General features: G+C 45.5%; 1 protein-coding gene across 7 annotated transcripts in view; it reads left to right on the forward strand.

Annotated features, from left to right (window-relative positions):
• COL27A1 (collagen type XXVII alpha 1 chain) overlaps positions 1 to 24,748 on the forward strand; it is a 141,654-nt gene that overhangs the window by 35,769 nt on the left and 81,137 nt on the right. For all 7 annotated transcript variants that reach the window (XR_014958809.1, XR_014958810.1, XM_085594041.1 and 4 more), the window contains 7 exons: positions 2,324 to 2,377; positions 4,293 to 4,346; positions 9,666 to 9,710; positions 10,589 to 10,642; positions 13,002 to 13,046; positions 15,320 to 15,373; positions 16,570 to 16,614. Coding sequence is in view for 5 of the 7 variants with exons in the window: in XM_085594041.1 (XP_085450167.1) it covers positions 2,324 to 2,377; positions 4,293 to 4,346; positions 9,666 to 9,710; positions 10,589 to 10,642; positions 13,002 to 13,046; positions 15,320 to 15,373; positions 16,570 to 16,614 (351 nt within the window). In the remaining 2 variants the exon portion in view is untranslated. The remainder of the gene's footprint in view (positions 1 to 2,323; positions 2,378 to 4,292; positions 4,347 to 9,665; positions 9,711 to 10,588; positions 10,643 to 13,001; positions 13,047 to 15,319; positions 15,374 to 16,569; positions 16,615 to 24,748) is intronic.

Below are 24,748 nucleotides of genomic sequence, written 5' to 3' on the forward strand. Positions count from 1 at the left end.
ATGTGAAACTGCTTAAAGGGGGATTCTGGCCACTTCCTGCATTCTGCTTGTTGTCCTTGACAGTTGTAAAATTGCTGTTGCATCTGGTTGGCAGAGTCTGATTATTGCAGATAACCTCTGCAACAGCTGTAGCCACAGGCTGGGCTGGGGCTGTCACCTGAAAACTGCTGGGGGACAGGAGGGGTGTTTTTGCTAAAGACCAAATGTAGCTCACAGGATGCCCTAAAAGCATTTGGGATTGAGCAGATGGTCAGACAAGGTGTGTTTTCAAAAGGCATTGCAAGAGTTAGGTTTGCATCTCTCACCTGGAGGTTTTGGCATCAGGTATTAGGATGATTTTCTGCTCTGTATAAATCTCTTCTTAAAGCACTTGAAAAATACTGTATTTTCAGTTTAGTGAGTGCTTTTTCTCTCCAAGGTAGCTCATCAGTTTGGCTCACTGATGTTTAAAATAGTATTAATGGGATTGCAAAACTGAGATGTTTAGACTGCACTTCTCCCAGGTAGGAAGAAATCCCAGAAGAAAACAATTTCCTCCTTTATAAGATGTGTTCTCAGTAAGTTAGGATGAAAAAGAGAGAAGCTTGTGGGAAAGGTGCTGTGGCTTGCTGAGGGACAAGATTTAGGTTAATTTCCCCATTGTCATTGCTGTGTAAGAAGACTCAAGCAATTAATTCACAATTTCAGCCCTCACATCCAACTGGTGCCACTGCTGATTGATCTTGGGGATTGATCCTGCTCCTGGCTGAGCTCTCCACCTGTGTGATGGTCTCAGCAGGGCTGAACACTGAACCAGTGCAAAGCAGAGACCTGGCTAATGCAATCTGGAGCTTCCCAGGGGAAAACACAAGTTCTTTTCCATGTCTCAAAGTCATTGCATGGAGCACATGGGAAGATTTAGGGAAAGTGGTGGGTGTCTACCTGCTGCAGTAAATGAATTTTGCAGAGTAGAAATGAACACCTAGGAATCCCAAGGGCTGCTCTGCTCTAATCTGTTCGCAGCAGTGGCAGCACCCAGTGACTGCTCTGAAGCTCAAGGAGTGGGAGAATTGCCCTGATAACAGCTGCATGCAAAGCAAGATTATCTGCATGACTTCATTTACTGTTTGGAAAGCCGGCAGCCTTCACTGAGAATTTGAGCAGATACATCTGCCTTGAATCAGCAGTGCTCCCTACAGTCCAGAGCCAAGCAGTCTCACTCCTGTGCCTCACAGCTTGTGTGGATGCTGGAGGAGGAGGAGAATGGGGAGTTTACCCTCTGTGCAAGGTGGGAAGTACACAAGGAATGTACTCACAGTGAGGCTGTGTGGAAAAGCAGCTCAGCTGGCTGTGACCAGAGCCCTGTGCTGCTCATGAGAAATGCCAGTTCATAAGCAGTATTGCTCCTTTCTGGGTCACCCCTCAAGCACTTCACTTGCCAGACATTAGTTAACCCTCTCAGCTGTCCTGTGCTGATGGGCACACAGAGATTGTGGGTTTTCTATGATTCATGGGTGTTATCTGGGATACCCATCATGGCTGTGCCAGAAGGGATGTTCTGTGTGCTAAGCTTTATCTCTCCCCTACCCAAAGAACCTGGCACCCTTAAATCTCTTCTAGATTTTCCTACTTGTATCTCTCTGTGTTAGGTGCTCACATTCCCTTCTCACATCATGAAAATTTGAAGTGGGATTTCCAAAGGAATTTGCTGAAATTAGGTGATCAAATGCTGCTGAGATTCCAGCCTGTGTTTGTCAGAAGATCACAGCCTCAAACTGTAATTTCCCTCGTCACGGTTGTTAAGGAGGAAAATAAGGAATACTGCCACTTAAGGTCAAGTGCTGCTTTCTGCCAGCCTGGGGGCCTCACAATTGCTCTGCCTGTTGGGGGTGTCTAATTAGTACAGCTTCCCCTGCAGTCTCATCTGTTCCTCACAGTTAAAAAAGCAACAGCATCTAGTGAGTTGTTGAGAAGGATGGTTCAGCCCCAGTAATAGGCTTGGTAATTATTTTTGTGATGGTAGCTGTAGACAAGGAAGGAATTGCAGCTGTCTGGTCTAATAAGTATCAAAAGTCCTGACATTGCTTTCTTCCAGTTATCCTTTCTTTAGCCAATTGAATACTGTCAACTACTATTTAAAACTCAACTCTTTAGCAGCAGCAATCACTCACCAAATCCACCCCCAGCACAACAGCTATTCCAGGCCACTTTAATACATTTGGGATGTCAGGGAAGACTGGGATAAAACAAAATGTTTTTCTAATTTGGAGGCTTGGTGGAAGCAGAACCACATCTGTGGGCCGGGCCCTTGGATGATGTCACTAATGTAAGTTTTTCATTTCAGGGTCAGAAAGGTGATCCTGGGCTGTCACCTGGAAAAGCTCGCAATGGGCAGAAGGTGAGATGTCACCCCGAGGCTGTGGTGGGCTTTCAGAACTGTGCAGGGAGTCTGTGCTGCAGGCACAAGCATCCCAGCTGCTTAGGACTGGGAGATAAGGCTTAGATCTTGCATTCAGGACTAAAGAGAGTAGATCATAGTGCACTGAGGTGCCACCTGGCACAGTGGTGTTGTCCAAGTGTTGATGCAGTTTATCCACAATCTGCAGCCAAGTGAAGTCCTGGCTGCCACAGGCACGTGGCTGCTTCAGCCAAGTGATTCAAGGAGCACATCTGAGGTGCAGCCACGCTCTGGGCATGCAGCTGCAGCTTGAGGCAATCCCAGCATAAGGAATAAAAACCTTGGAGGCTGAGGAAAGGATTGAAAGGATGTTCTTGGCAAGAAGCTGAGGAGCAAGGGTTTGCCTCATGCTGCAGCCCCATCAGTGTAGAGATTTCTTGGTGGAGGCTTCTAAGGCATGGACTTTGCTGAAGGGTTTCCACTGAAGGGTTTCCACCAAGGACTAAACCAACACAAAGCACCCAGCTGGGAAGGAAAGCTGCTTTCTGGGCTTAACAGTTTTTGAGGATCAGAGTCCTGCTAATTGCTTTCAATAAGTTACAACTCCCATTTTTGCTGTTTCACAGCTGAGTGATTTTTACTGAGACAACAAGCTCTCACAGAATTCTAGAAGTGAACAGTAGGGCAATCAGGGCTCCACATCATCTGCCTAAATTAGCTCTTTCAGTGATGCCTTCACAATCCTTGGTACCTCATGCCCAGGGCAGAAACCTGGTTCTCTTCCTCTCACCATAGCTCTTGCTATAAATGCACAGCTCATAGAAAGCACCAGCCATAAGGAGCTTAGGCCATTTATTCAACACCAGATGCCCCCATAAAGCACAGTGAGGCCACACAACTGCAAGATGGAAGGCAATGCTAGAAAACATTCAGAAGGCTACGTCTGAAATGATGCTTTTAATACCATGAGATGTCTTTAGAAATTTCTGGTACACTATACTGGAGTGGCATCACATGTAAATCATCCACCTGAAGGGTCTGGAACTGTTTTCTTGAAGGCAATGCTTGGTGTACAAAAGGGAGAGATCCAGATGACCTTTAGCTTGTGTTAACGAGGCTTTATCCCTGATAGCAATAATAGGAATAAGGGGTTTCCAGCAGGAGTTTGGAGTGAAGCCTAATTTTCAGTCTAGATACTGGAAATTTGTTGATTTTCAGTAAGAAGGCACTCCAGGGCTTTTTGATCCTGATCAGAGGAGGCCAAGTGGGCTCACACAGCCGGGTTGGGTGGTGGAGAGGTCTCACAGCGACGCGCTCATCCGTTCTGTGATGGTTTGGGTTTGCCAGCTGGGATGTGATGCAATCCCTTTTCAGAAGTACAGGCCACTGAACAAACCCTCCCAGCAGCAGCCTGCAAAGGTTCAATCCCTGTCAGATGGGCAGGTTAAATAATTACACCAGCAGCACCATCCCAACAGGAGCCACAGGCTGAGCCAGTGCAGTAGCAGAGTGTGAGAGCAAATCACAGGATTTGGCAGGAGGTACCTGTTGTTCTTATTGCGTTTAAAATCTAAAATTTCCTTGCCTTGGTGATTTCAATGCCTATTGAAAGGCGAATGAAGCATGTGACTGAATGAGATCATTGAGGGGAAAAAAAGTGCATTCATTCTGCTTGCGAAGAGCTGGACTCCAGCAGCAGCTGCCATTAATTAACTGGGGTTATTATTTATATGAGCCACTTAATAGAAATGTTGTTTAAATCTACTCTTCTTATCCAGTCAGGTTTTGAAGAGCTGTGATTTGAACCAGAAATATCAATAGCTGGGGGCTGGTGTCAGCAAAATAATTGTAGTAACTGCAGTAGTCATAGGGAAAATGTTGCTGAAAGCTAATTTAATTTGCTTGCTTCCTACAGGGAGATGTGGGCTTACCTGGTTTAACTGGGTTCCCTGGACCACCTGGTAGAAAGGTAAGAGTGTTCTTTGGTAGTGAATCAGATCAGTAATTTTATTTTAAAATTTTCTTCTATAACTCTGCCTGATTTAATTAAAAGTCACAGTATCCACCCAAAGAGCCTTATGCCTGTTTTGCAGGTGTGTAACCTAGGGAAATAGGCTGAAGCAACTGCCTAAAGACTATGTAAGAGTATGAAATGAAATTCTGGATGCAGAATTTCCTTCTTTATATTCCTCATCCCTCTGCACCCGGACACTAGGTGTTCCTTAACAATCTCAGTTTAGGCCTGGTGCAGCTAATGCATTATCTAAAGGGATCTCCAACCAACAGCAAAACTCAAAGGATGGATTCAGAAGAGTGCTAGCATTCCAAGGAAACCACATTTCAAAAACATATCTATGTGCCTGCCCTCTTTATTTTGCTTGGAGACTGTCAGCACTGGTTAGGTTTTACTTTATTTGCTTCTATATTGATGCTTCAACACCATTAACATCACAAACAACACATTTATGCCTAGAAAAGGGTATGTAGGGGTAAAACACAAGATCCATCCCTGTTTTCCTGAGGCAGCAGGGTGTGTGTTTCTATCCATGCATTCAAGCCTGCACAGCAATACCTCAGCTATCCATACCTGGAGCTCAAATCTTTCATATATCAAGGATATTTCAGTGAATTTCCAGTTCCACGCTATGTTGGTAGGTTGGTTTGTTTTTTTGGAAGCAGGGAGCTGTTTGAGTGGGGCTCAGTGGCCATGACTCCCCCTCCCAGCTAGCCAACATTGCCACAGCTAACCTGAACAGTGAAAATGAGCATCTTGTTTCCATCACTTCATCAGTCAATGGGCCATTGACCATACACTGTTCCTCAGGTCAATTAGCTGCACACAAACACCTCCCCTGGTATGTTTTAAGACTCCAAGGAGAGAAAGAAGGTGGAGGAGGCTGAAAGGAACCCTCCCCCACTGGGATTATTTGTTGTGTGCTTTATACTACAACCAAATTGCCAAGAGGAGGGGCTGAGTTTATTTTTCTACTCCAAGGCTGGTCATGCTTGGGGTTCTGTGTGGAGTAGAAGCAATTGAGTGATTAATTACAGATCTTTTGCTGTCACAAACAAGTTCTAACTAATAGGGTGCAAAGAATACCATTTTCCTGGTATAACAGCTCATAAAACAAAACCTTGTGGTTACGATCAGCAAAATGCAATGTCAGGAGTGCAAGCACTCATAGTGGAAAAAGCAGAGAAGGAATAGGAGATTGAACAAACATTCCCAAGTCCAGCACATGGCCTTCACATCTGATCATAACTCCCACAGGACAGGGTAAAGGCAGGGATATGCTTCTGTTTCTTCAAGTAATGAGCAAGTTGGATGTTGAAATTTTTCCTTTGGTGCAGCTTAAAAACACCCCCCAGTAGCACTAGTCTGGCAGTGGGTTTGGTGTAACCTGGCTTTTATTAGCATCTTGCATTAAGAAAAAAGCTACAGCTGTTGGAGAAATGTTTGGAAAAATCTTTTTTTTTTTTTAAATCTGGGTTGCCTGCTGGCATTCTCCCAGTGAAAATAACACTGCTGCTTGGCTGAAGGTGGGCAACACATCTTGGCTACTGGAAAACAGCAATGCCTTGGAAATGGACATCCCTTCTCCTACTCCTTGGAGGTGCTGCAAAAAGGGCTCTCAGGGCTTTGATCAGAGAACACCATGTAGAAACCTTCAAGTGGGTAAAATATTTCACCAGAAGAAACAAAATGCATTTCCCACTAAATGAAACCACTGTCTGAGCAGCGTGAGCTGGAGCCACAACAAGGAGCATGTGGTTTTGGACAGTGTGGCTCACTCCTCACTGCCTGCCTTGGGAATGCTGACAGATCGAATTGGACTTGTAGGATTGGACAGGCTGATCTCAGAGCACCCCTGAAGTTATTTTAGCTCCACACATCTATGAGTACATGAAACTGCCTTAGAGCAGCTGCAGGTGTGTTTCTCATCCTCTCCACACAGAGCGAATGGTGCTTTTGCAGACCAGGAAGGGTGGCAGGACTTGGATGTTCCCTCTGCCTGTCCCTCTGGTGCCTGTGAGGTATCTGTGGGCTTTGGCTTTTGGTTTGGGGCTGCAGACCACAGCTGCCTTGGAGATAGATCTCAGCAGAGCAGCATCATTGCCCCGGAGGAGAAAACAGCAGCAATGAGATAGGCAAAGCTTCTCTGGAGTCAGAGAGCAAAAACAGAGCTGGGAACTGGTCAGTGCTTCAAGATATCCAGGTCTCATTCCCTGGCCCCTTAATTCTTCACATTTCCTACCAAAGTGCAGGATGATCCCTTTAGCTAGGAGAGAGTGGATTATAAATATCATCACAGATGAGTAAATCCTTCACTGGAGTGCAATTTCCTTTCTAAATCACAGCCCTTTGTGTGGAGTGCCCTGTAATCATCACGAAGTGTTCTGATAAAAGAGCAAATGCAGTTGTTTTCATACCCTCTGCCCTGTCATTTTAGTGCTATTTGAAGAGGATTTTAGCAGGTAAATACTTTCACACTACGGCCAGCTTTAACATACACAAGCTTTTCTGGTTTTCCTTCATTGTAATTCACCTGAGGCAGAAATAATTCACAAGGGGGTATATTGTGAAGAAATACATGTTTGAAACTCTCCAGAGCCCAGAATATGTGGTGAGGAGGATATTTAATAGAACATAACTGTAGCACAGAACAGTGCCTACATATTTAGGAACATAACAGTGTTCCTAAACCTAATTGTCATTCACTTACCACTACAGAATTGGTGCGGAATTTAGTTCAGGACATGCTTTGAGCATCTCAAGAGATCATCACACAACCACCTACTTTGGGTGGACATTGCAGGCTCAAAACACCCATCCTGCAGAAACCCAGCTGGAGCAGAATGGTTCAGAGCAGCCAAGCCAGGCACATATTTCTTATCAGTGGAAAAGTAAGCTATTGTTAATCTTGGTGCTCCAGTTGTCTAGAGGCAGGGTAGCTCCTGCTCCAGACTGGAAGAACTGGGCAGAGGTCCCAGGAAAAAAAAACAACATGGAAATCTAAATTCGAGGACTGGGGATTCTGAACTCAAGGATGGTTCTGTTGGAAACTCTCACCTTCAGGCCAGGCACCCAACCAGGGTGAAGCACCCTCCCTCCTCTCTGTGAGCCTCTGTCAAGGAGCCAGGGAGAGGATGAGCAGGAGGGGATTTCACAGGGAAGATTCCTGGAGAGAAACAGAGAATCCTGTGCGCTGGTCCTACTCCAAGAGCTACTGAGGCAGCTCCAGTGAGGAGTCTCTGACTGAAATGTTCTCACAGCACTTGGAGAAAGGACCCTCAAAGTGGTCCTCCCTGTGGGACCAAGGTCCAGGGTGGTCACAAAATGGAATTTTTTTTGCTTTCTTCCCCCTTAAAAATTAATTTTTCCCCCTAAAAATTGAAATTTTTGTCCCCGAAATTTTGAATTTTTCCCCTGAAAATTTGAATTTTTCTTCTAAAAACTGGTTTTTTCCCCTAAAAATTGAATTTTTCCCCTAAAAAATTGAATTTTTCCCCTTTTTCCCCCTAAAAATTGGTAATTTTTTTCTTCCTTTTTTTCCAGAGAAATTTCAAATTCATTTTTTCCTGCAAAATTTTCCTGGGAAAATTCTAATTTTGGAGGGGAAAAAATGAGGAATTTTTGGAATAAAAACCAAAAAATTCCCAGGAAATTTTTGGAGCTGGGAATTTCCCCCTTTTTTTCCCCCAAAAAATTGAGACAGACAGTTGCCCATCCTCACAGCACCTCAAGGTGGTTCAAACAATGGTCTTTCAGGGCTGCCTTGTCAGAAGGTGCAGCTGTTTGTGTATCAGCAAAGCCAAGCAGGAGAGAACTGGTGAGAAGGGAATCAGCATCACTGCAGGCCAGACTGTCTGAAATAACAAGGCAGGAGGAATGCAAAGGGGAGAGGGTAGTGGCCAGCATGGCTGGGAGCGCTGCACACCCTGCCAGCAGAGGCTCAGGCTGCAGGTCTGGAATAGCCCGTGGGAAGAATAAAAAAGCTGTTAAAGCAGAGGTGTGGACCTGGGAGCAGAAACAGTCCTGGGCTGGTGTGGTGAGTGGAGCCAAAGGCCAAGAGCTTGGTCACCCCTGTCACTGGTGATGGCTTCCAGAGCAGGAACACTCCCCGTGGCCTTCACAGACAGATGAGGTGTGCTGGAGCAGGGACTGAGGTACAAGTAGTTGCAACCCACTCTTGAAATTGAAAGCAATTTGTTATTTTTCTAGTATTTGTGCAAGGATTGTTCCATGTTTATTTTTCTTCCTCTCCCATTTGTTTCAAGGCAAATTTTCTGCTCTTTTTGTTTTTTTAATCTTGCTGCTAGCCCAGCTAAACAGTCATCTCTGTAACTGAGTTTAATCTCCTGATCTGCTTCTCTTGATGGAAGCTTGTTTTAAACTGACAAAGCAAGAGAATAAAGAAGAGGGAAAAGATCTGAAGTGTCCATCACATAAAGAATTAATTCTGTTTGCAGGGAGCTCTAGGTAAATCTAGGATAAAGCAAACTCCCTTAAAAGACACACAGTGCTCAGTCTGCAGTCAAACAGGCTGCCCTTGTCCTGCTCCAGTGTCTGCATCCCCCAAAGAAATGAAATATTGACCAACTGCAGTAGGATTATGAAAGACCTGTGAGAATGATTTGAAGCCTGAAACATTTGCCAGTGAGCAAGGTGGATTAAGAAACTCATTCTAATTAATTCAGCAGAGAGAGCAGGTTGAGAGGCAGCTTGCTCACCATTTTTAGTAGCTTCATAATGAAGCACTCTGGATCTTGTAATAATTAGATTAGAAAAGCTGAACAAGTTCAAGGTAGAAAAATTGAAGTTTCCTGTGACAGTAAATGGTTGTTTTGGTGTTTCCTGTGGTATTTCAAACTTTATAGCAAAAGTAAGAGCTCTGAAACACAAATGGCTCATGTTGCTGTAGCCCCCAATGTGCCCAAAGCCAACATTTCACTCTGTGGCCTGTGGTTTCCTGAGGATTAAGGACAGCCTTGCTCAAGGTGTAGATTACAAATAGATCTGAGCGTGGAGACCACTCCAAATGTGTCCATGGAGCAATTCCTTCTGGAGTACATACCACCCCTGACCACAGCAGGGACATCAGCAGGTTTGCATGGTGCAAGCACTAAGCAGCTTGATAAAAGTTTTCATGATTGTGCAATGCTGTCTAAAATCCTGCTTCTCCTCAGCACTTTAGTCCCACCTGCAAAGAGAAATAGAAACCAAACCCAGATTATTTTATTGTATTTTTGTTTCTTAGTATTCATCTCTTCCATCCTATTTTGACAGGGATATAAAGGCTACCCTGGACCACTAGGTCACCCTGGAGACCAGGTGAGTTTTCCCACTTCCCAACAGGGGAGCTTTAAGCAGGGATGGATTTGCTGGCTGTGGTGCTGGTTTGGCTCTGGTGCAGCCTGCTCAGTGCGGACAGGCAGCTCCTCCCAGGGCAGCTGGGCACACACCAGGATCTGAGCACACACACAGAGCCAGAATCCATGGCATGGTGGGAGGAGACTGCCTTGGAGTTTTTACATTTCATTTCTAATTTTTACTGCTCAGGCACACTTAGTTTACTTGGGGGAAGAAAAACCAACTAGCCATCCTACCCCTTTATTTGTCTTTTTACATTAATTTCACCTGTACTTTACTAACCACACTGTGTTGAGTATATGCAATTCCCTTCCCAAAGCCCATTTCCACCTCCCCTTTTCTTCCCCCCTCTCTATTTGGTTAAGTTTGATGTTTGCAATGCAGTAAAAAAAAAAAAAAAAAAAAAAAAAAAAAAAAAAAAAAAAAAAAAGCAATGAATAGCAGGCCCTGTTAGCAATGATGTTAAAGGATATTATACATGAATCCATTTAGTTTTGAAGAATTTTGGCAGTGCTTTCCCACCAGCAAAACGGTTCCATATGCCAGATATAGACACAGCCTTACACCTTCTCTTGGTGTCCTTGTTCCAGATTCTCTGCTGCTTTCCCCCAGATGAAGGGAGAATGAGAAACAGCAGCACTTGCTCACTGCATGGATCCTGTTGACTTGGTTTCCCTGTGTTTCCCCCCACCTTGTTAATTAACTTCATTATCTACCCTTAATATTGTTTTCCTCTCGATAAATGTGCATCAGGTTAATCCGTTCCACAGTGATTCAGCTAAAAATGCTTCCCAGGTGGGGCATTCACCTGACTTTTTGTGTCTTTTTTCTCCCCAAAGGGTGAACGAGGACCAGCTGGAAGTCCAGGTGCCAAAGGTTATCCTGGCAGGCAGGTGCAGTAAATCTCATCGTGCTGTGCACAGAGTAGGGATTTGGGTGTGCAGGTAGCTAAAGACATGTCCCACTAAGGACAGTGCAGTCCTCTAGAAAATGTTGGTATATTTGATCACTGAATATTTTCCTTCTTTCCTCCTCGAGATGTTGTACCAATTATACAGTCCTTCAACTCTGACATGTTGTTAGAAAGTATTTTGTGCCTATAATAGATAAAACTTGAATGGCTACAGCAAATTATGATAGATTTTTCTTCGGTAAAACAGGGAAAAAAAAGGACAGCAATGCAGAGAAAGACGTGCAAGATGCTAACCCTTCTTTTCTTGGCATGTTTTGCATCTAATGTTGGATAAGTTAGAAACATAAGATGGAAAAAGGTGTATTTATTATTGGAGGATGAACTCTGACTAGTAAAATGCACTGGCATAAACCTATGTATACACACACAATGTTATGCATGAACTGTAAATATATATGTATAAAAGCCATATTTGCAGCTGCAAAAAAGATGATGAAAGACAATCAAGTCATTGTTTCGTGCTGAAAAAAATGACACAAAGACAGCTTTAGGAATGAAGGGATGTGCATGGGATAATGGATCAAGATTGGACACTGTGTTGTCCTACTGATATATGATGCTGAGTAGTGTAAAGGAAAGAGTAGAATTTGTAAGACCCTAAAAAATGGAATCTCTTGGAGGACAGAACTTCCAGCCCTATAACATTTTGTGAAGGGAGTTTGTCAGGGTTTTTTAAAATTATTTTCATATTTGGTGCTGGATTCTGCCACATTTACCTGTAAGCCAAGAGACCAGGCAGATGTCAAAGATCCCAAATACTCTGTCCTGAGTCTTTCAGACTTATGATGAGTTTGGATGTGAATTTTTCATGCAGATGTGTAGGTTATTTTATTAAACGTGACCTAGACCTGCAGAACAAGTCTGCATCTCTGCCTCAGACTGTCAATAATGCATGGCCCATTTTAAATTGAAAATTAAACTGATACCTTGCTTAGTACACTGGAGAGTGCAGATGGCAGAACTGCATGGGAGCTTTATGCACCTGACTAAATGCTCCATTCATCCTCTGAAAGGCTCTTAGAGCTGAGCATGCCAAAGAGTCTCCTAGGTGTGAATGTGTGTTAGATGACTAATAAGAAGAGGTCCAAGAGATTTTGGACATACAAGGTTAATGAATGCTGTTCAGCAATTCAGCCCATCAGATAAGCAGGATGAAATTTGTGCCTTGACATTCAAAGAACAAATCTGCCTTCTTAAAAACATGGTTTGGGTCAGGAAAATGACTTTTTTATTTTTTTAAGGCAGCTTTTTTTCAACCTATCTGAATGCTGTGTGTATCCTGCATCAGGGCTGTTTACTTTACAGAGATTTTACTGCTTGTTACTTCTGTCAGCTGTGCTGGTTCTGCAGAGATGGGAGAGAGTGCTTGGCTCGGGTTTGGTTTGTGCATCACAGGCAGGATTGTAACTTCACCCTGATGCCTGAAATCCTTGGCAATGATGCAGGAGCCAGGAAAGAGCACAACCTGACTTTCACATCCCAGGCTGAGCCTGCAGTGCTGCCAGCTGAAGAAAATATGGACTTAGCTTTTTTTTTTCTTCCCCCAGAAAATCCCATCAAAATTTGGAGCTTGAAAAAAATTTACCTAGAAACTTGATAGAAGGCAATAAACATGGAAATTTATTTTGCATTTTTGCACTTTTCTTCTTTGCAGTATTTTGAGCAAGCAGAATTGGGCATAGAATTAGAATGGGGGATTAATTTTCAATTCTTTTCATAGCTGATGCTGCAAAGGGTTAGAGATATCACAGTACCTGCATTGCTAAGTGACCTTCTAGGCTGTAGAAATTTCTCATTGCACCAGTGTTCCCTAAGTAGGTATTGGAATACATTTGCTATGCATGTGTTTGCTCAGGCAGGAAGATGAATGGAGAGCTGTTGGGCACAGAGCATCACTGTGCCTCGCATCCCAAGTGTAACACAACCTCTGGGCACCCCACTGCATCAGCCCTTGTGGTCTTTATCATCAGAAATCTCTACTTCAGCCCCAGGGAAGGCTCACTGTGTGCAGCAGTCTCAGGTTCTGCCAAATCCTAGCTCCCCAACAATGGCAGATCTGTTATTTGTATTATTTTGTCTTTTTTTCTTCTTTGTTGATACTCCTTGGATATTTAAAGCAAAACCTTAAAGCAGAACCATACAGCACTTAAAGCTTTAAGAGCTTTAAGAAGCACTTAGAGCAGAACCGTGCAGGGATGGTGCTTGGGGGGTTGGCACTGCTCATTATTTTAAGTTAAAGCTTGTCCACATTTGTCTTTGTTTTTTCCCTTCTGTTCTAGGGTTTACCTGGCCCCATAGGGGAATCTGGCCCAAAAGGCACTCGGGTAAGAAACCTTTCATTTGCCTTTTCTCTGCTTGTTTTTATCAAAGACTTCTCAAGAAACTTTAGGCTAGATTTTGCAATTCTGAAGCTGGTTGCTTTAATTTGTTGCATTTGGGGGATTTGAGCTGTGCACCACTTGTTTATTGAAGCACTGTTAAGTTTTTTAAATTAAACATGGAATGTACCTTGATCAAAGTTCCCCAATAGTGCTGATGATAAAGTCAGTCCCTTCAGAGCTCACATTGCAGGAGAGGAAAGAATGGCTTACAAATTTGTATCAAAGCCTGCAAGCCCCATGTCCCAAAGGCCTCTTTAGTTTCAATCAGTGTGGTTCAGCAGACTTTAACCACGCTGAGTATGGGCTCATTTGGGTACAAGCCTGGTTTGGGAGTGGTTTATATCACTGTGAACAACAGCAAGCCAGCATCTTGAAGCCATGTGCAAATACAAACAATATCTCCATCCTGTCTGGTTTTGCTCACCAAAAATAATTGGTGGGGTTTTATTCTCACTGCAAAGGATTCTTTTTTTATTACTACTTAAAGCTCTTGTTAATCACATTTTGTTCTTTTCCTGCAATTAAAAATTCACAATGCGATTCTAAGCCAATAAATCCCCATTTCTCTAACACGTGATAGTTTCTCTATATGAAGTAAATTCAAGCAGCTGGCTTTCATCAATAGGAAAACTGCAAGGAATAAACAAATGCTGACCCTGTAGCTAGCAGTATTTCTGATCTGGGAAGGGAGAGGGCACATTCAGTTCCTGCAGGAGAAAGGAAAATCTGAGACTCATCCCACTTCTGCAAGGGCTAAACTTTTCTCTGGGGCATCTCTTCACTGCTCTAACCAGGACCTTGTGTAATTATCAGGTGGTAGATGTGCAGAATGTAAGATTTGGAAGTTATTCTCCATTTTGCACCCTTGAGTGGTGGGGACTGAAATATTTATAAATACCCAAGGAAGCCCTTCCTTAGTTCAACCACAGAAAATCAGAATTGGGTGCTAAAGTAAGATATGTGCATTTTTTGGTTTAAGGGAGTCAGCTCTGGACTCTTCTTTGCCCTTCACCTCTACTTTTTCCTTCTCCAGGAAAAGTTTGGGAGTTATGTGGTTTCTTTTAGGATTCAGGAGGCAAAGGCAGACAGGACCATTTTAACATAGCATTATTTCCCAGCTAGGTGTTGTCCCTAAAGGAAACACAACCCACAGGGAGTGATGGGCTGGTAAAAAGGTTTGGTGGGATTGGAAGATAGAGATTTAGCAGTGATGGAGAAAGAAAGATGAGAGAAAAGCAGTGTTAGCACTTGGCTTCTCTAACAGTGAGGTGCCACAGAGGGGGCTCCCTGCTGAAATTCACTTCCTCTGGATTCAGCATGTTTGGCACCAGCCGGGCCTTTGCAGGGGCCCAGCACACAAGGTAACTTTGTCCAGGCTGCTGAGCAAAGGGATTAAACACAAGGCTGCCATTGTGGCAAGGGAAGGGAAACGCTGTGTTTTATGCAGCGTGTCTTGTCTCAGCAGGGCCCCAGGCCATAGGGAAACCTGGAAACACAAGGTTTCTGATGAGTGTGGAAGCAGCAGGTTTGATGTGAAATGTGCTGGTGCAAAGGTGGTTTCCCTATGGTGTGGATGTGCAAGTTGAGCCTCCCATCAATCCCCCAAGCCTGGAAAGTCAGGTTCAGCCTCTCCCAGCCCATGCAGGGCCTCCAGTGCTTGGGATGATGAAGGTTTGCAGGGTCTTGGTGGTGCAGGGACAGGCTTTGGGCAGAGCCAGGACTCACTGCAGGTGTGGCAGCCCAGGTGCCAGGAAAAGGGGGGATTTGCCTCAGAAGGGGCAGCAGTTTGTGACCAGGTGACAGAAGACAAACAGAAAGAGCTTGATACAACAGAACAGTTGGAAACAAGTGTCAAAAGCAAAGAAAGACAAAACGAGGTGTAGGTCTGTAGATTACTTTTGCTATCACTTTTGCTAATCTCAAACCAAGCTCCATTTCCTTCAGGTGCACTTAGAGCCAGCCCAGGTAAGGTTTCTTCTGGCTGTCCTCTTCCTGCCTGGAGTCCTCCTGATCCCTGGTGTGAGGGTATGTGCCCTTGGACTACATCGTGGAAGCCAGCACCATGCAGTCCATGGGCATATACACTTGCCTCAAGGTTTATTTCATCTCGGCTGCCGCTGATCAACGCTGGAGGTTGCTCTGCTCTTCAGGAAGCGCAGACTGACTGCATGCTAATGCAGAAAAGTATTTGACTCCTTGTTTCCTCTTTTCTTTAGGGCTATATTGGTCTCCCAGGATTATTTGGGCTACCAGGAGCCGATGGAGAACGAGTGAGTATTTTGTGAAGAAAATCTTGGTGTGTTGGTTGAATGCAGCTCTTCAGAGCCTGATGTAACCTTCTCTATCCCTACTTCCTGAGGAAGGAGGCAAGCATGCCTAATGCTTACCTATCCCTTTTCTAGTCTCCTCCTACACTTAAATGAAGACCTGTGTCCCTGTATAATGATGGTGTCCAGCTGAGGAGAACCCAGGCTTCAGGCAGGGCCATCAGACCTTGCTGTTGATTACAGAGGAGTTTTTATATTCTCCTTCACTTAAAAACCTGCCTTTCCTCTCCCCCTTGCCAGTTCATCTTAGAGAGGTGGGGCAGGGTGAGGAGAATGTCCATGGAGATTCCCTGATCCCACAGGAATCACCTCCCAGCTATGCTGTCTCAGCATTTTGTGTGTCTGACTGGAGATGTTTGGAAAGAGCCTGGCTCTTGGAAGACACAATGCTGAGCTTTCTGAAAATGGCTTTATTTCCAGTTGCATTGAGTTGGGCAGTCAAGCCTGGGGCTGTGAGTGGGCAGCTGTGGCCATGTCCTCCCTTCCTCCTATTCTTTTCATCATGCCTTCCCCCAGCCCAAGTTTTCAGAGCTTTACAGGTCATCCCTTGCTTTTCTGCCCTCCATCTCCACATCCTCCAACCAGCCCAATCTCTTCCTATCCAAGGACCCCCTTCTCCCCACTACAAGATCTCCTAAAAAGGTCACTGGAAGACGAACAGAGTTTGATTCCAGCCTTTCCTCCCTCAAATGCAAGAAACCAGAGAGGCCCCGGGACCATGTGGGAGTGTGCCTGCCTGGGAGGGGCCTGCCCTGTGCTCTGGCGACACTGATTTAATGCTTGTAGAGCTAAATAAGAAACACAAACACAAGTTCTGCAGCGAGTGCCTGGGTGGTGGCCCTCATTTGGTTCCAGACCAGTAGCTTAATGACTGCTCCTGCTAAGCACAGCCCAGGCTGGGGATGCTGCCTGCGCGTGTCCTCGGGAGGCCGTAGTTAATGGGTGAAGGTTAATTGTCTTCTGCTCTCGCAGCCGACTGCAAGTAGCTGACATTTTGATTCCCAAACAATGCCACAGTCATTAGCCTGTTTTGCATTCTCCTTTCTCTTCTCATTTTGCTTTGTATTGTTGGTTGGCTGTTTGATTTCTCAACCAGAACTTTTTTTTTTTCTCCCTCTCTCTGTGTTTTTTCCTTGCAGGGGATCCCTGGAGTTCCTGGGAAGAGGGGCAAGATGGGTAGGCCGGTAAAGTTTTTCCTCGTCTATTATGCAGACCTTGTCGAATGAAAATGGAAACAAGACATTTGGCTTTTGGCTGGGTCCTTTCATATCTTCAAACAAACCTTTCCATATCTGTCTTCTCAAGCAGGAAGAAAACCAAAGACATATTGCTCTCTTCCTTTCTTCCTTGCTCTGCTCAATTCACATGCATTATTGCTCTTTTCCCATGCTCCCTTGGATCTTACACTTCTCAGATTTTCTTCTGCAACATCTTCCCTCCTGTCCTGCCTCTGGCCAATCACTTCCCTAGATGCACTTTTTAATACCCAGCCATGATTGCAGTGTCCCAGGTGTCTGTACTGGCTCTGTTCCATCTCCTGCTTTGCACTCCCACCAGTTCTATCACATTATCCTCTTCTTGCTGTGACTCTCTCCAACCCTTGTCCCATCCTGGTCTGTGTAATGCAAGTGTGGGTTTGTATAGAAACCTTTTTGTTCCTGGTGGTGCAATAGATCAGAGATGGGTTTGAGGAGCAAGGAGACACCAGGTAGATGTGAGAGTTGGCCAGGAGGAAGAGGTGTTTGCAAGTAGGGCTGAAGCCAGCTGTGAGAGCTGTGTAGAAGAACCAGGGGGGCTGTGCTGACTCTAGCAAAAAGCAAGAGCAAGTGGGAAAAATATTGAAATGAGCAGAGGAAACAGGGAAAGGACAGAAAGGGAAAGACTTTACCCCATCAACTTTCTTCTAAACAGTTCTGTATGCCTCCTTTAGGAAGTTGGATAAAGCTTTTTGCTCCAGGAATCAGCAGAGAGCTCAGGCATGTTGGAGCTCTGCTGTGTCTCATTGCCTTTGCACCTTGTTCTTCATGTTAGCCTGAGTTTCCTCTGACCTCTGGACATCATTGCACTCACAGTCTTCTTGCAAAATGTCCACTCACCCACACATGGAAAAATCCAGGGCTTTCCCCATGCCCCCCTTGCCTGGAGCCCCAGGAGCCCCATGCCCACCACTCACTGATGTTCTCATTGCAAAAGCCATGCAAACACCTCAGCAGTGCCAACACCTCAGCAGTGCTGCATCCATCCTGCCTGTCCTTTGCCTGAAATGGGAGCAGTCGAGCAGATTTTTTGGAGGGGTACTGGAAATCTATACCAGATCTTTTGCAAGCTGCTGGTTGCACCAGAAATCTCTGTGATGAATAAGTGCAGAGCCCGTGGTGTAACCATGACTCACTGGCCAGGGCAAAACAAACACAGCAACTGTCGTTAGGTGCAGGGGCTCTGCTCTCTCTGCACAGAGCACGCTGCAGGCTCAAAGCCTTCCAGCTGTTGGTTGGCCAGGATTTGTAATCTTCCAGGCAAGGGTTTCGGTCTGGCGGTCACTGCTACAAGCAAGGGGCTCCCCCGAGATCAGCAGGGAATCTCTGAGCCGTGGAGGCACTTAGGCTGGGATCTAGGGAAGGGATTAAATGGCCACGCGTGAGCACCTTTGTTCTGCTTGGCTCCTTCAGAGAGTTTTGGCTCCGTCCCTGCTTTATGATATCAGGTTTAATAGGAAATCTTGAATGGACTGATGCTGACAATTTGAACTTCTGAGCGTGAACAGAAAGATTAAGTGACATCCACAGTTATTCAGGAAGTCTCTGGGAAAAATGGAAAGCACAAACCAGATGACCTGATCCTCTTCCCAACACTTATCTCCTGGCCACTGCTGCCTCCCCCCTGCCTGGGGGTTTTCGTGAGCCTTCTGGGATTTCTCTGGTCTCTCCCATCCCTGCACCCCTACATTTGCTGGTGTGGCTGCTGTTCCTCTGTTGTCTCTGGGGGAAGCTCTTGGAAGCCCTTGTTAGCTGCCTTCAGAGCTGGTGAATGCTCTGGAGAGGAGGAAGGGAGTTGGTATCACAGATATTTCTGTATCTAGCTTTGTTTGGGATGAGAGCTGGCAGTGGATCAGTGCTCAGCCGAGGAGGAGATGGGGGCTGGGGGAGGTTGCATGTGACACTGTGGGCCTCAGAATGATGTAAGAGGGAATGATTAAAATAGAGGAACTGGACATGAGTCAGAGCTTGAAATCCTTCCAGGGAAGTTAAGTTTTGCAGAGCTGTGAGGGACATAGTGAGTCTGTCGTGGAAACAGCTGACTCCACCTCTCCCTGCCCCACATCAGCGATGCAGAAGGCCAGTGCATCCCAAAATATGGGCCCAGGAGAAGGAGAGTGCCGGGGGTGGTCTGGGGGCAGAGTTATGGTTGGAGCCCAGTGCACAAAGGAGGCTGAATTAACAGGAGTCTGTACGTCTCTGGATCTGCCTGTTTTAGGGGTGGGCTGAGGGCTGGAGCTGATGCAGCTGCCTGCTTAAACCTTCAGTCTTGCCAGTGCAGTGGCTGAAAAATATGTCTTTTTATGGTGTTTTTTTGTGGATTTTTGTGGTGTTATTTGAGCGGCTGGGGAAAAAAAAATTATAAAAACAAGACCCCATCAGGGATGCTGGGGGAAGGAGTGAGAGAAGCTGCTGATAGCGTGTCTTGCCATGCAGACAATGTGTCAGTCCTGGTTCATCTTTAGGAAGGAGCTGTGCTGCCACTGTAGGAAATGACTCATAGGAAGAGTAGGAGATAGAACTAGCTCAAGGAACACCAAGCTGTTCTTGTGCTGTGGGAGAAGGATAGCCACAAACAGAAGTGTCTGCACTGCAGATTGTATTAAACTTCAAATAGAGTGGAATATTTTCAGAAGTTCTTAAGCTCTGCTAGAGGAAAAGACTTAAAGGCAAAACTTGAGGAAATATATCCAAAGAGCTTTGAGCTCTTTTTTTGGTTCATCTTTGGTTTTGATGTGTGCTTATATCTCTCTTTTTTTGCATAGAGCATAGAGTGTCAGTACTGCACCAGCTGTGCTATTTTATAGCTATGATTTGTTGCTTACAATCTGGGTTTTTTTTAGTAGCATTCTTTTAAAAAAGATAGAAAAGAAGAAGGAGAAATTTAATTCAAAGACATACTTAGTAATTTTGAGGTTCATCTGAGGACTATTCACAAGTCCGTTAAACACAACTTAAGTTTCCTTACATTTTTCTAAGTACCTGGTGGCGCTGCTATGTCAGAGCCTCACTGTGCCAGGTACTATGCAAACACCTCGTGAAAGAAAAGCCCTGGCCCAAAGGGTCCACAAAACAGCACAGGATCAGACCCTCCCCAGGGCTGGAAGGATTTGGTAACAGCAGCACGAGCAAGCCATTAACACCACAAGCAGATATTTCTCTCTGTGCTCATCGTTCTGCTTTCTCTCCATGACACGCATGTCACACAAGCTGCTTGGCTCTTCCAGCTCTGTGCAAGCCAGGGATAGCACTGCCTTTGGAGAGCTCTCCTTTGAGCTCATCTGCTGGAGCTTAGCATGGAAATGCCAAGGATGACAGCTCATGTCTCACGGAAGGGGTGCCATAAAAAGACACATGGATTTGAAGTCATAGGGATCAGCATGGGAGTGAGTCCAGGAGGGTCCCTGCCCTCTGTCACCCCCAGCATGAGAGCCAGCAGCGAGCTGGCAGCCCCTGGAACCAGCCTCAGACTTTGCTGGGAGCACCAGTGCAGTGCCAGGCTGCTGGAGCTGGCACCCACTTCCCAGAAGCTGGCCACAGGCAGGATCCCCCTCTCCAGCTCTCACAGAGAGTGGCACCTTCTCACCAAGATCTTTTCCATGTGTGTTGTCTTCTTCTGTGTGACTCATCATGCATTAGCCCCTGCCTCCAGTGAGCACCAGGTTGCAATAGATTGGTTTTTCCTTCATCTGATAAGCTGTCAGAAAGTCGTGTGATACCCTGCCCTCCCCACCAGCATGAGCATATGAAAAGTCATCAATTGCCTCTAGATAGCCAAAAGCAGGGCTGCCTCTGGGTCAGGAAGGTTTCATTTTGTAGCCTCCCACAATGTTTTGATGGAGGGCTCAGATAGATCCATCCTGGATTATTGTCAATGCAGGTGAACCTGGTGGGAAGAAATGATGTCTGACTCCAGTTCAGAAAGCTGAATGATTTCTTTATTATAACTATACTATAATACATTCATATATTATTTAAAGGAGATACTAAAATTACATACTTACTTTTTCTAACTATTATATCTAAGTCACAACTTGTGACTCTTGCAAGAGTCCAACCACAGGTGGATTGGATTGGCCATCAGGCTCAATCAATCCTCACCAGAATCCAATCAAGCAATCATTCTAGTAAACAATTCTCTAAGCACATTCTACATGAGAAATACAAGGAGCAGAATTAGAAATTGTTTACTCTTTCTTTCCTCTGTGTTCTTCTATGCAAAAGTCCTGAGAGAGAGAAGAATGTGCCTGCCACACTGGATGTCAGAGCGTGGGGCTTGCCAAGGTACACAGGCTCAGCTCTTGTCTGTGCAAACAGTGGGGAGACACACTCTGCCATATGTTTGGAGGGGCTGGCATAGCCACAGACCACTGACAGAACAAATGTTGCTTCTCTCTGTAGGGACTGAGGTGATAAACATCTCTCTTGCTCCAGTCTTTTCTCTGCTTTGCATGTAGCTGAGACCCTTTCTTGAGCGTGTGAGCCAAGAGTCTCCTGCAACCACATGAGCTGAGACTTGGGCAAGTGTAGCAGCATTTCATAGCACTCTAGATGTGGCCAGCCAAAGCCAGTAGAGAAATGAGTGGGCTGAAGAGCTGTGTGTACAGGTAAATCCACAAGATGAGCTGCAGGAGGGAGCACAAATGGTCTGTAGGAGCTGATGGACAGGACTTGGGTAGTGCTGCCTTGTGCCACTACCCCAGTACCACCAAAATGTTTGGTGCCTTTTTCAGGAACTGATTAATTTAAAATTAGAATATGCTTCTAATCATTCTGTTTACATGAAAAGTCCGGTGGAGGTCCTGAAAACTAGCCATGAACAAAGCTCCTCTTTTAATGAGAGAGTTTTAGCCCATGGATCAGATGTTTCCTGTTAGCCATTTAAGTAAATTCTTTGCTTTTTTTTTTTCCCTTTATTAACCTGAATTTTTAAAATAGATGTGGTTTAAGCAATCAGTGACTTTTTTTAATTCTGAAGTTGGACACTGAAGCTGGGCAGCTGGTCTGGTCTCTCCACCCCTCTTGGCCTGGTTCACCACTCTGAAATGCAGGCATGAGCCCAGAGCAAATGTCACCATCTCTTTTTGGCCTGAGCTGTGTTCCACATGTCTGGAGTTTCCCAAATCTCTGTGGTGAGGTGCTTGCATGGTTACTTCTCACATGTTCCTATGTCCATGATTACACCATCCAAAATACCTGGCGAGGGGGACAAAGAATGGGCAAAACAAAATACTGAAAACACAGGGAAAAGATGCCAAGAGCTATAACTTCCACTGAAAGAAAAGAAACAATCCTAAAGATATTTTTTTTCCAAGAATGCTCCTAAGTGACTTGTCCATCATCATTCAGAAATCTCATGAAGAACTGAACCGAGGTGTTTCGGGCATCTTTAATCCTTCAAGGAAAAGCTCATTCATTAATCAAAGCTCAAAAACTATTCTCATTAGAAATTATAAGGAAAAATAATGCAGCTGTCACCTATGAGTCTGAAAGCATTTGGACCCCTAAAGCTACTGGACTTTCTTGGATGGGAGGCTGCTTGATTTGGAGATGTTTGCCATAAATAAGGAGGAGCAGTGGCAGGCTCAGTGCCAACGTGTCTGTGCAGTGGTAACTCAGAGCTCTGCAGATCAAGAAAAGATCCTGTACCAGTGGAAAAGGAATGGAGCAGGAGTGTGGAGGGGCTGGCATTCACTTGAGTGTTGTTTGGCTAGAGGGTCTTGAGGAAATTTTTCTTGTGTTGCTCCTGCTGTACTCCCACAGCTGGAGGGATAATTATGTTTTAAAATGCCCTGAAATCTTTGTCCCAAGAGGTGACATGGAGCTGTGAAGTCTCTGGGGGGTGAGAGGAAAGTTTCTTTCAGGTGGCAGAAGAGCAGAGCTGCAGCAGGACCTCCACTCCACACCCAGCCAGGGCTAGCATCTCCCTCTCTGCAGGGATGAGAGCTGCCTGCACCCAGGGGAAGGCAGAGGTCCCCCTGTAGCTGTTGGGGCACAGCAGGAGCACAGGGTCTGCCAGGCCCCCTTTGGGGTGACTCCTGCTGGGGCTGAGCCACCCCTTGCCCACCTGTGGAGGGGCTCAGTCTGCTCTCCACACCAGGAATTCTCTCAGAGGTGTGAGCTGCCAACATAAGCTACACTTGTTTGTTTTATTCTCCTCCTTTTTTTCCAGTGAAGGCTTTCTCTCACCCTCAGCCCTGTTTCTCCACCACCTTTTTTTTTTTTTTTCTTTTTCCTTACTTAAATTATTTGACTTGCAAGGTCTGTCCCTGGGGAGGCTCCTGGGCAGTGATTCACCTGGCCAGAGCCAACTGGCAAAAAGAGACTTTTGCAGACAAGACAGGAGGGCTGGTTAGTTTGAGCAGCTTCACCTTCAGCCAACAGGAAAATAAAATCCTATTTTTGGAGAACGATTCTGTTGGCATGAAGACCTGCCTGGATTCTTCAGACCAGCAGGCTGCCAGACTGCCTCCCTTACTCCTTCAGGGAAAGTGCTTTAAACTGAATCAGATGTTGTGTACATACAACACACCCACCCACACGTGAGCACCTGAAAGGACTTTGGGGGAGCAGAGGACACCGTGTGTGTCACCAGTCCCTGCTCCTTGGGGACAGCAGCTTCCAGGGACAAGGGACAAGGAGCAGTGGTGTCTGCTCTGACAGGAGCAGCTTTGGCTGACAGCAGCCAGCAGAAAGGGCAGGCTGCTCTGTTTGCTTTCAGCAGTGGAAGAAAGGAAGGGGAGGAGGAGGGGGATGTAAACCCCTGATGCAAGAGGAGCTGGTTCCAGTGTCTGTCTAGGTCTGGTTGTTCTCAGCAGGAGTCTCCTGGTGTATGAAAGGATGCCCTTTGCAGGGAGTGGGGATGAAAAGGAATTAAGGCACTATTGGAACATCTCAAAGATAGAGACTTTGTTACTGCTTCAGCTTCAGACTCCTCAGTGTAACCTGGGATAAATCAGTTTGTATCTCTCTGTGTCTCAGTTCACCGAGTGCAGCGAGGACAAATTGTGCAACCCCTGTAAAGCTCTGCTTGAGTTGGGGACAGGGGTGCACAGGGGCACCCAGAGTTTGTTAGTGCAAAGCATCAGCCTGTGTGCTCTCTCCAACTCCTCCCCAAGCCTCATCTTGCTTCTTTCATTGAACTTCTCCTTCAGACAATGTGAAATCCATTCAGCTGGACGTTTTCCCCCACCTCCTCTCTGAATTTCCCAGCTGTGAGATAGAGCCAAAAGTTTTGTCATACCTGACTGGAGCACTGCAGAGAAGCACCCCGCTGGCTCTTGGCCAGCACAGCTTGTTACTCGAGCATTTTCTTCCCAGTTCTGCTGCCATTTGCCATTCCCTTCCCCATCCTGGACTTTCTCTGTACATCCCATCCCTCCCACAGAGTGGGTTCTGTATTTTTCACTGCGATGTTTTCTTTTGCTGTCCCAAATCTTAAGCAAAATTTCCAGGGACTAGCTTTCCTGAAAAAAAAAAAAAACACCCTGAAAAATTATGGATTTGCTGTACCAAAACCCCTTCTGCACTCATAGGAGACTCTGAATCTGCTGGATTCTCTAATCTCTTTCAAAAGTCTCCTGTAATGGGCTGCCAGTTGTGACCCTCCTTTCTGCCAGCACCATAAAATGAGCTTCCTGCCCCATGTGTTCCCCCTCAGTCTGGGCTCCTCAGGCTGTTGGAGCAGAGCATGGGAGAGCAGAGGTGTCACTGCTTAGGGGAATGAAACCAGAGGGGTAACACAGTCTGCTTGTAACTCCTGGGCTGCTTGTTTTAGTTGAATAGTGCTAGTTCTGTTCCTTGGGAACATCTCTCTCCTTTAGGTGCAGGCAGGAGAGGCACCAAAAATAACTTTTACAGATGTGTGAGATCCAATAAATTAGGACACTGTGGTCACTGGAACTGTTATTGTGGTTTAAACTGCTACTGCTTACCCCATGGAAACAAAGTGCTTTATTTTTCATTAGGGGCTTAAAAGATTGATTGTTTCCTGCTGTGCAAGAGCTGTGCTGGGACAGCTTTCACAACCTGATTTGGGTCTTTGCAGACTGTATCAATGCTG

The sequence above is a fragment of the Lonchura striata genome, chromosome 17 (assembly GCF_050655825.1).
Source record: "Lonchura striata isolate lonStrDom1 chromosome 17, ASM5065582v1, whole genome shotgun sequence".
Classification (NCBI taxonomy): Eukaryota; Metazoa; Chordata; class Aves; order Passeriformes; family Estrildidae; genus Lonchura; species Lonchura striata.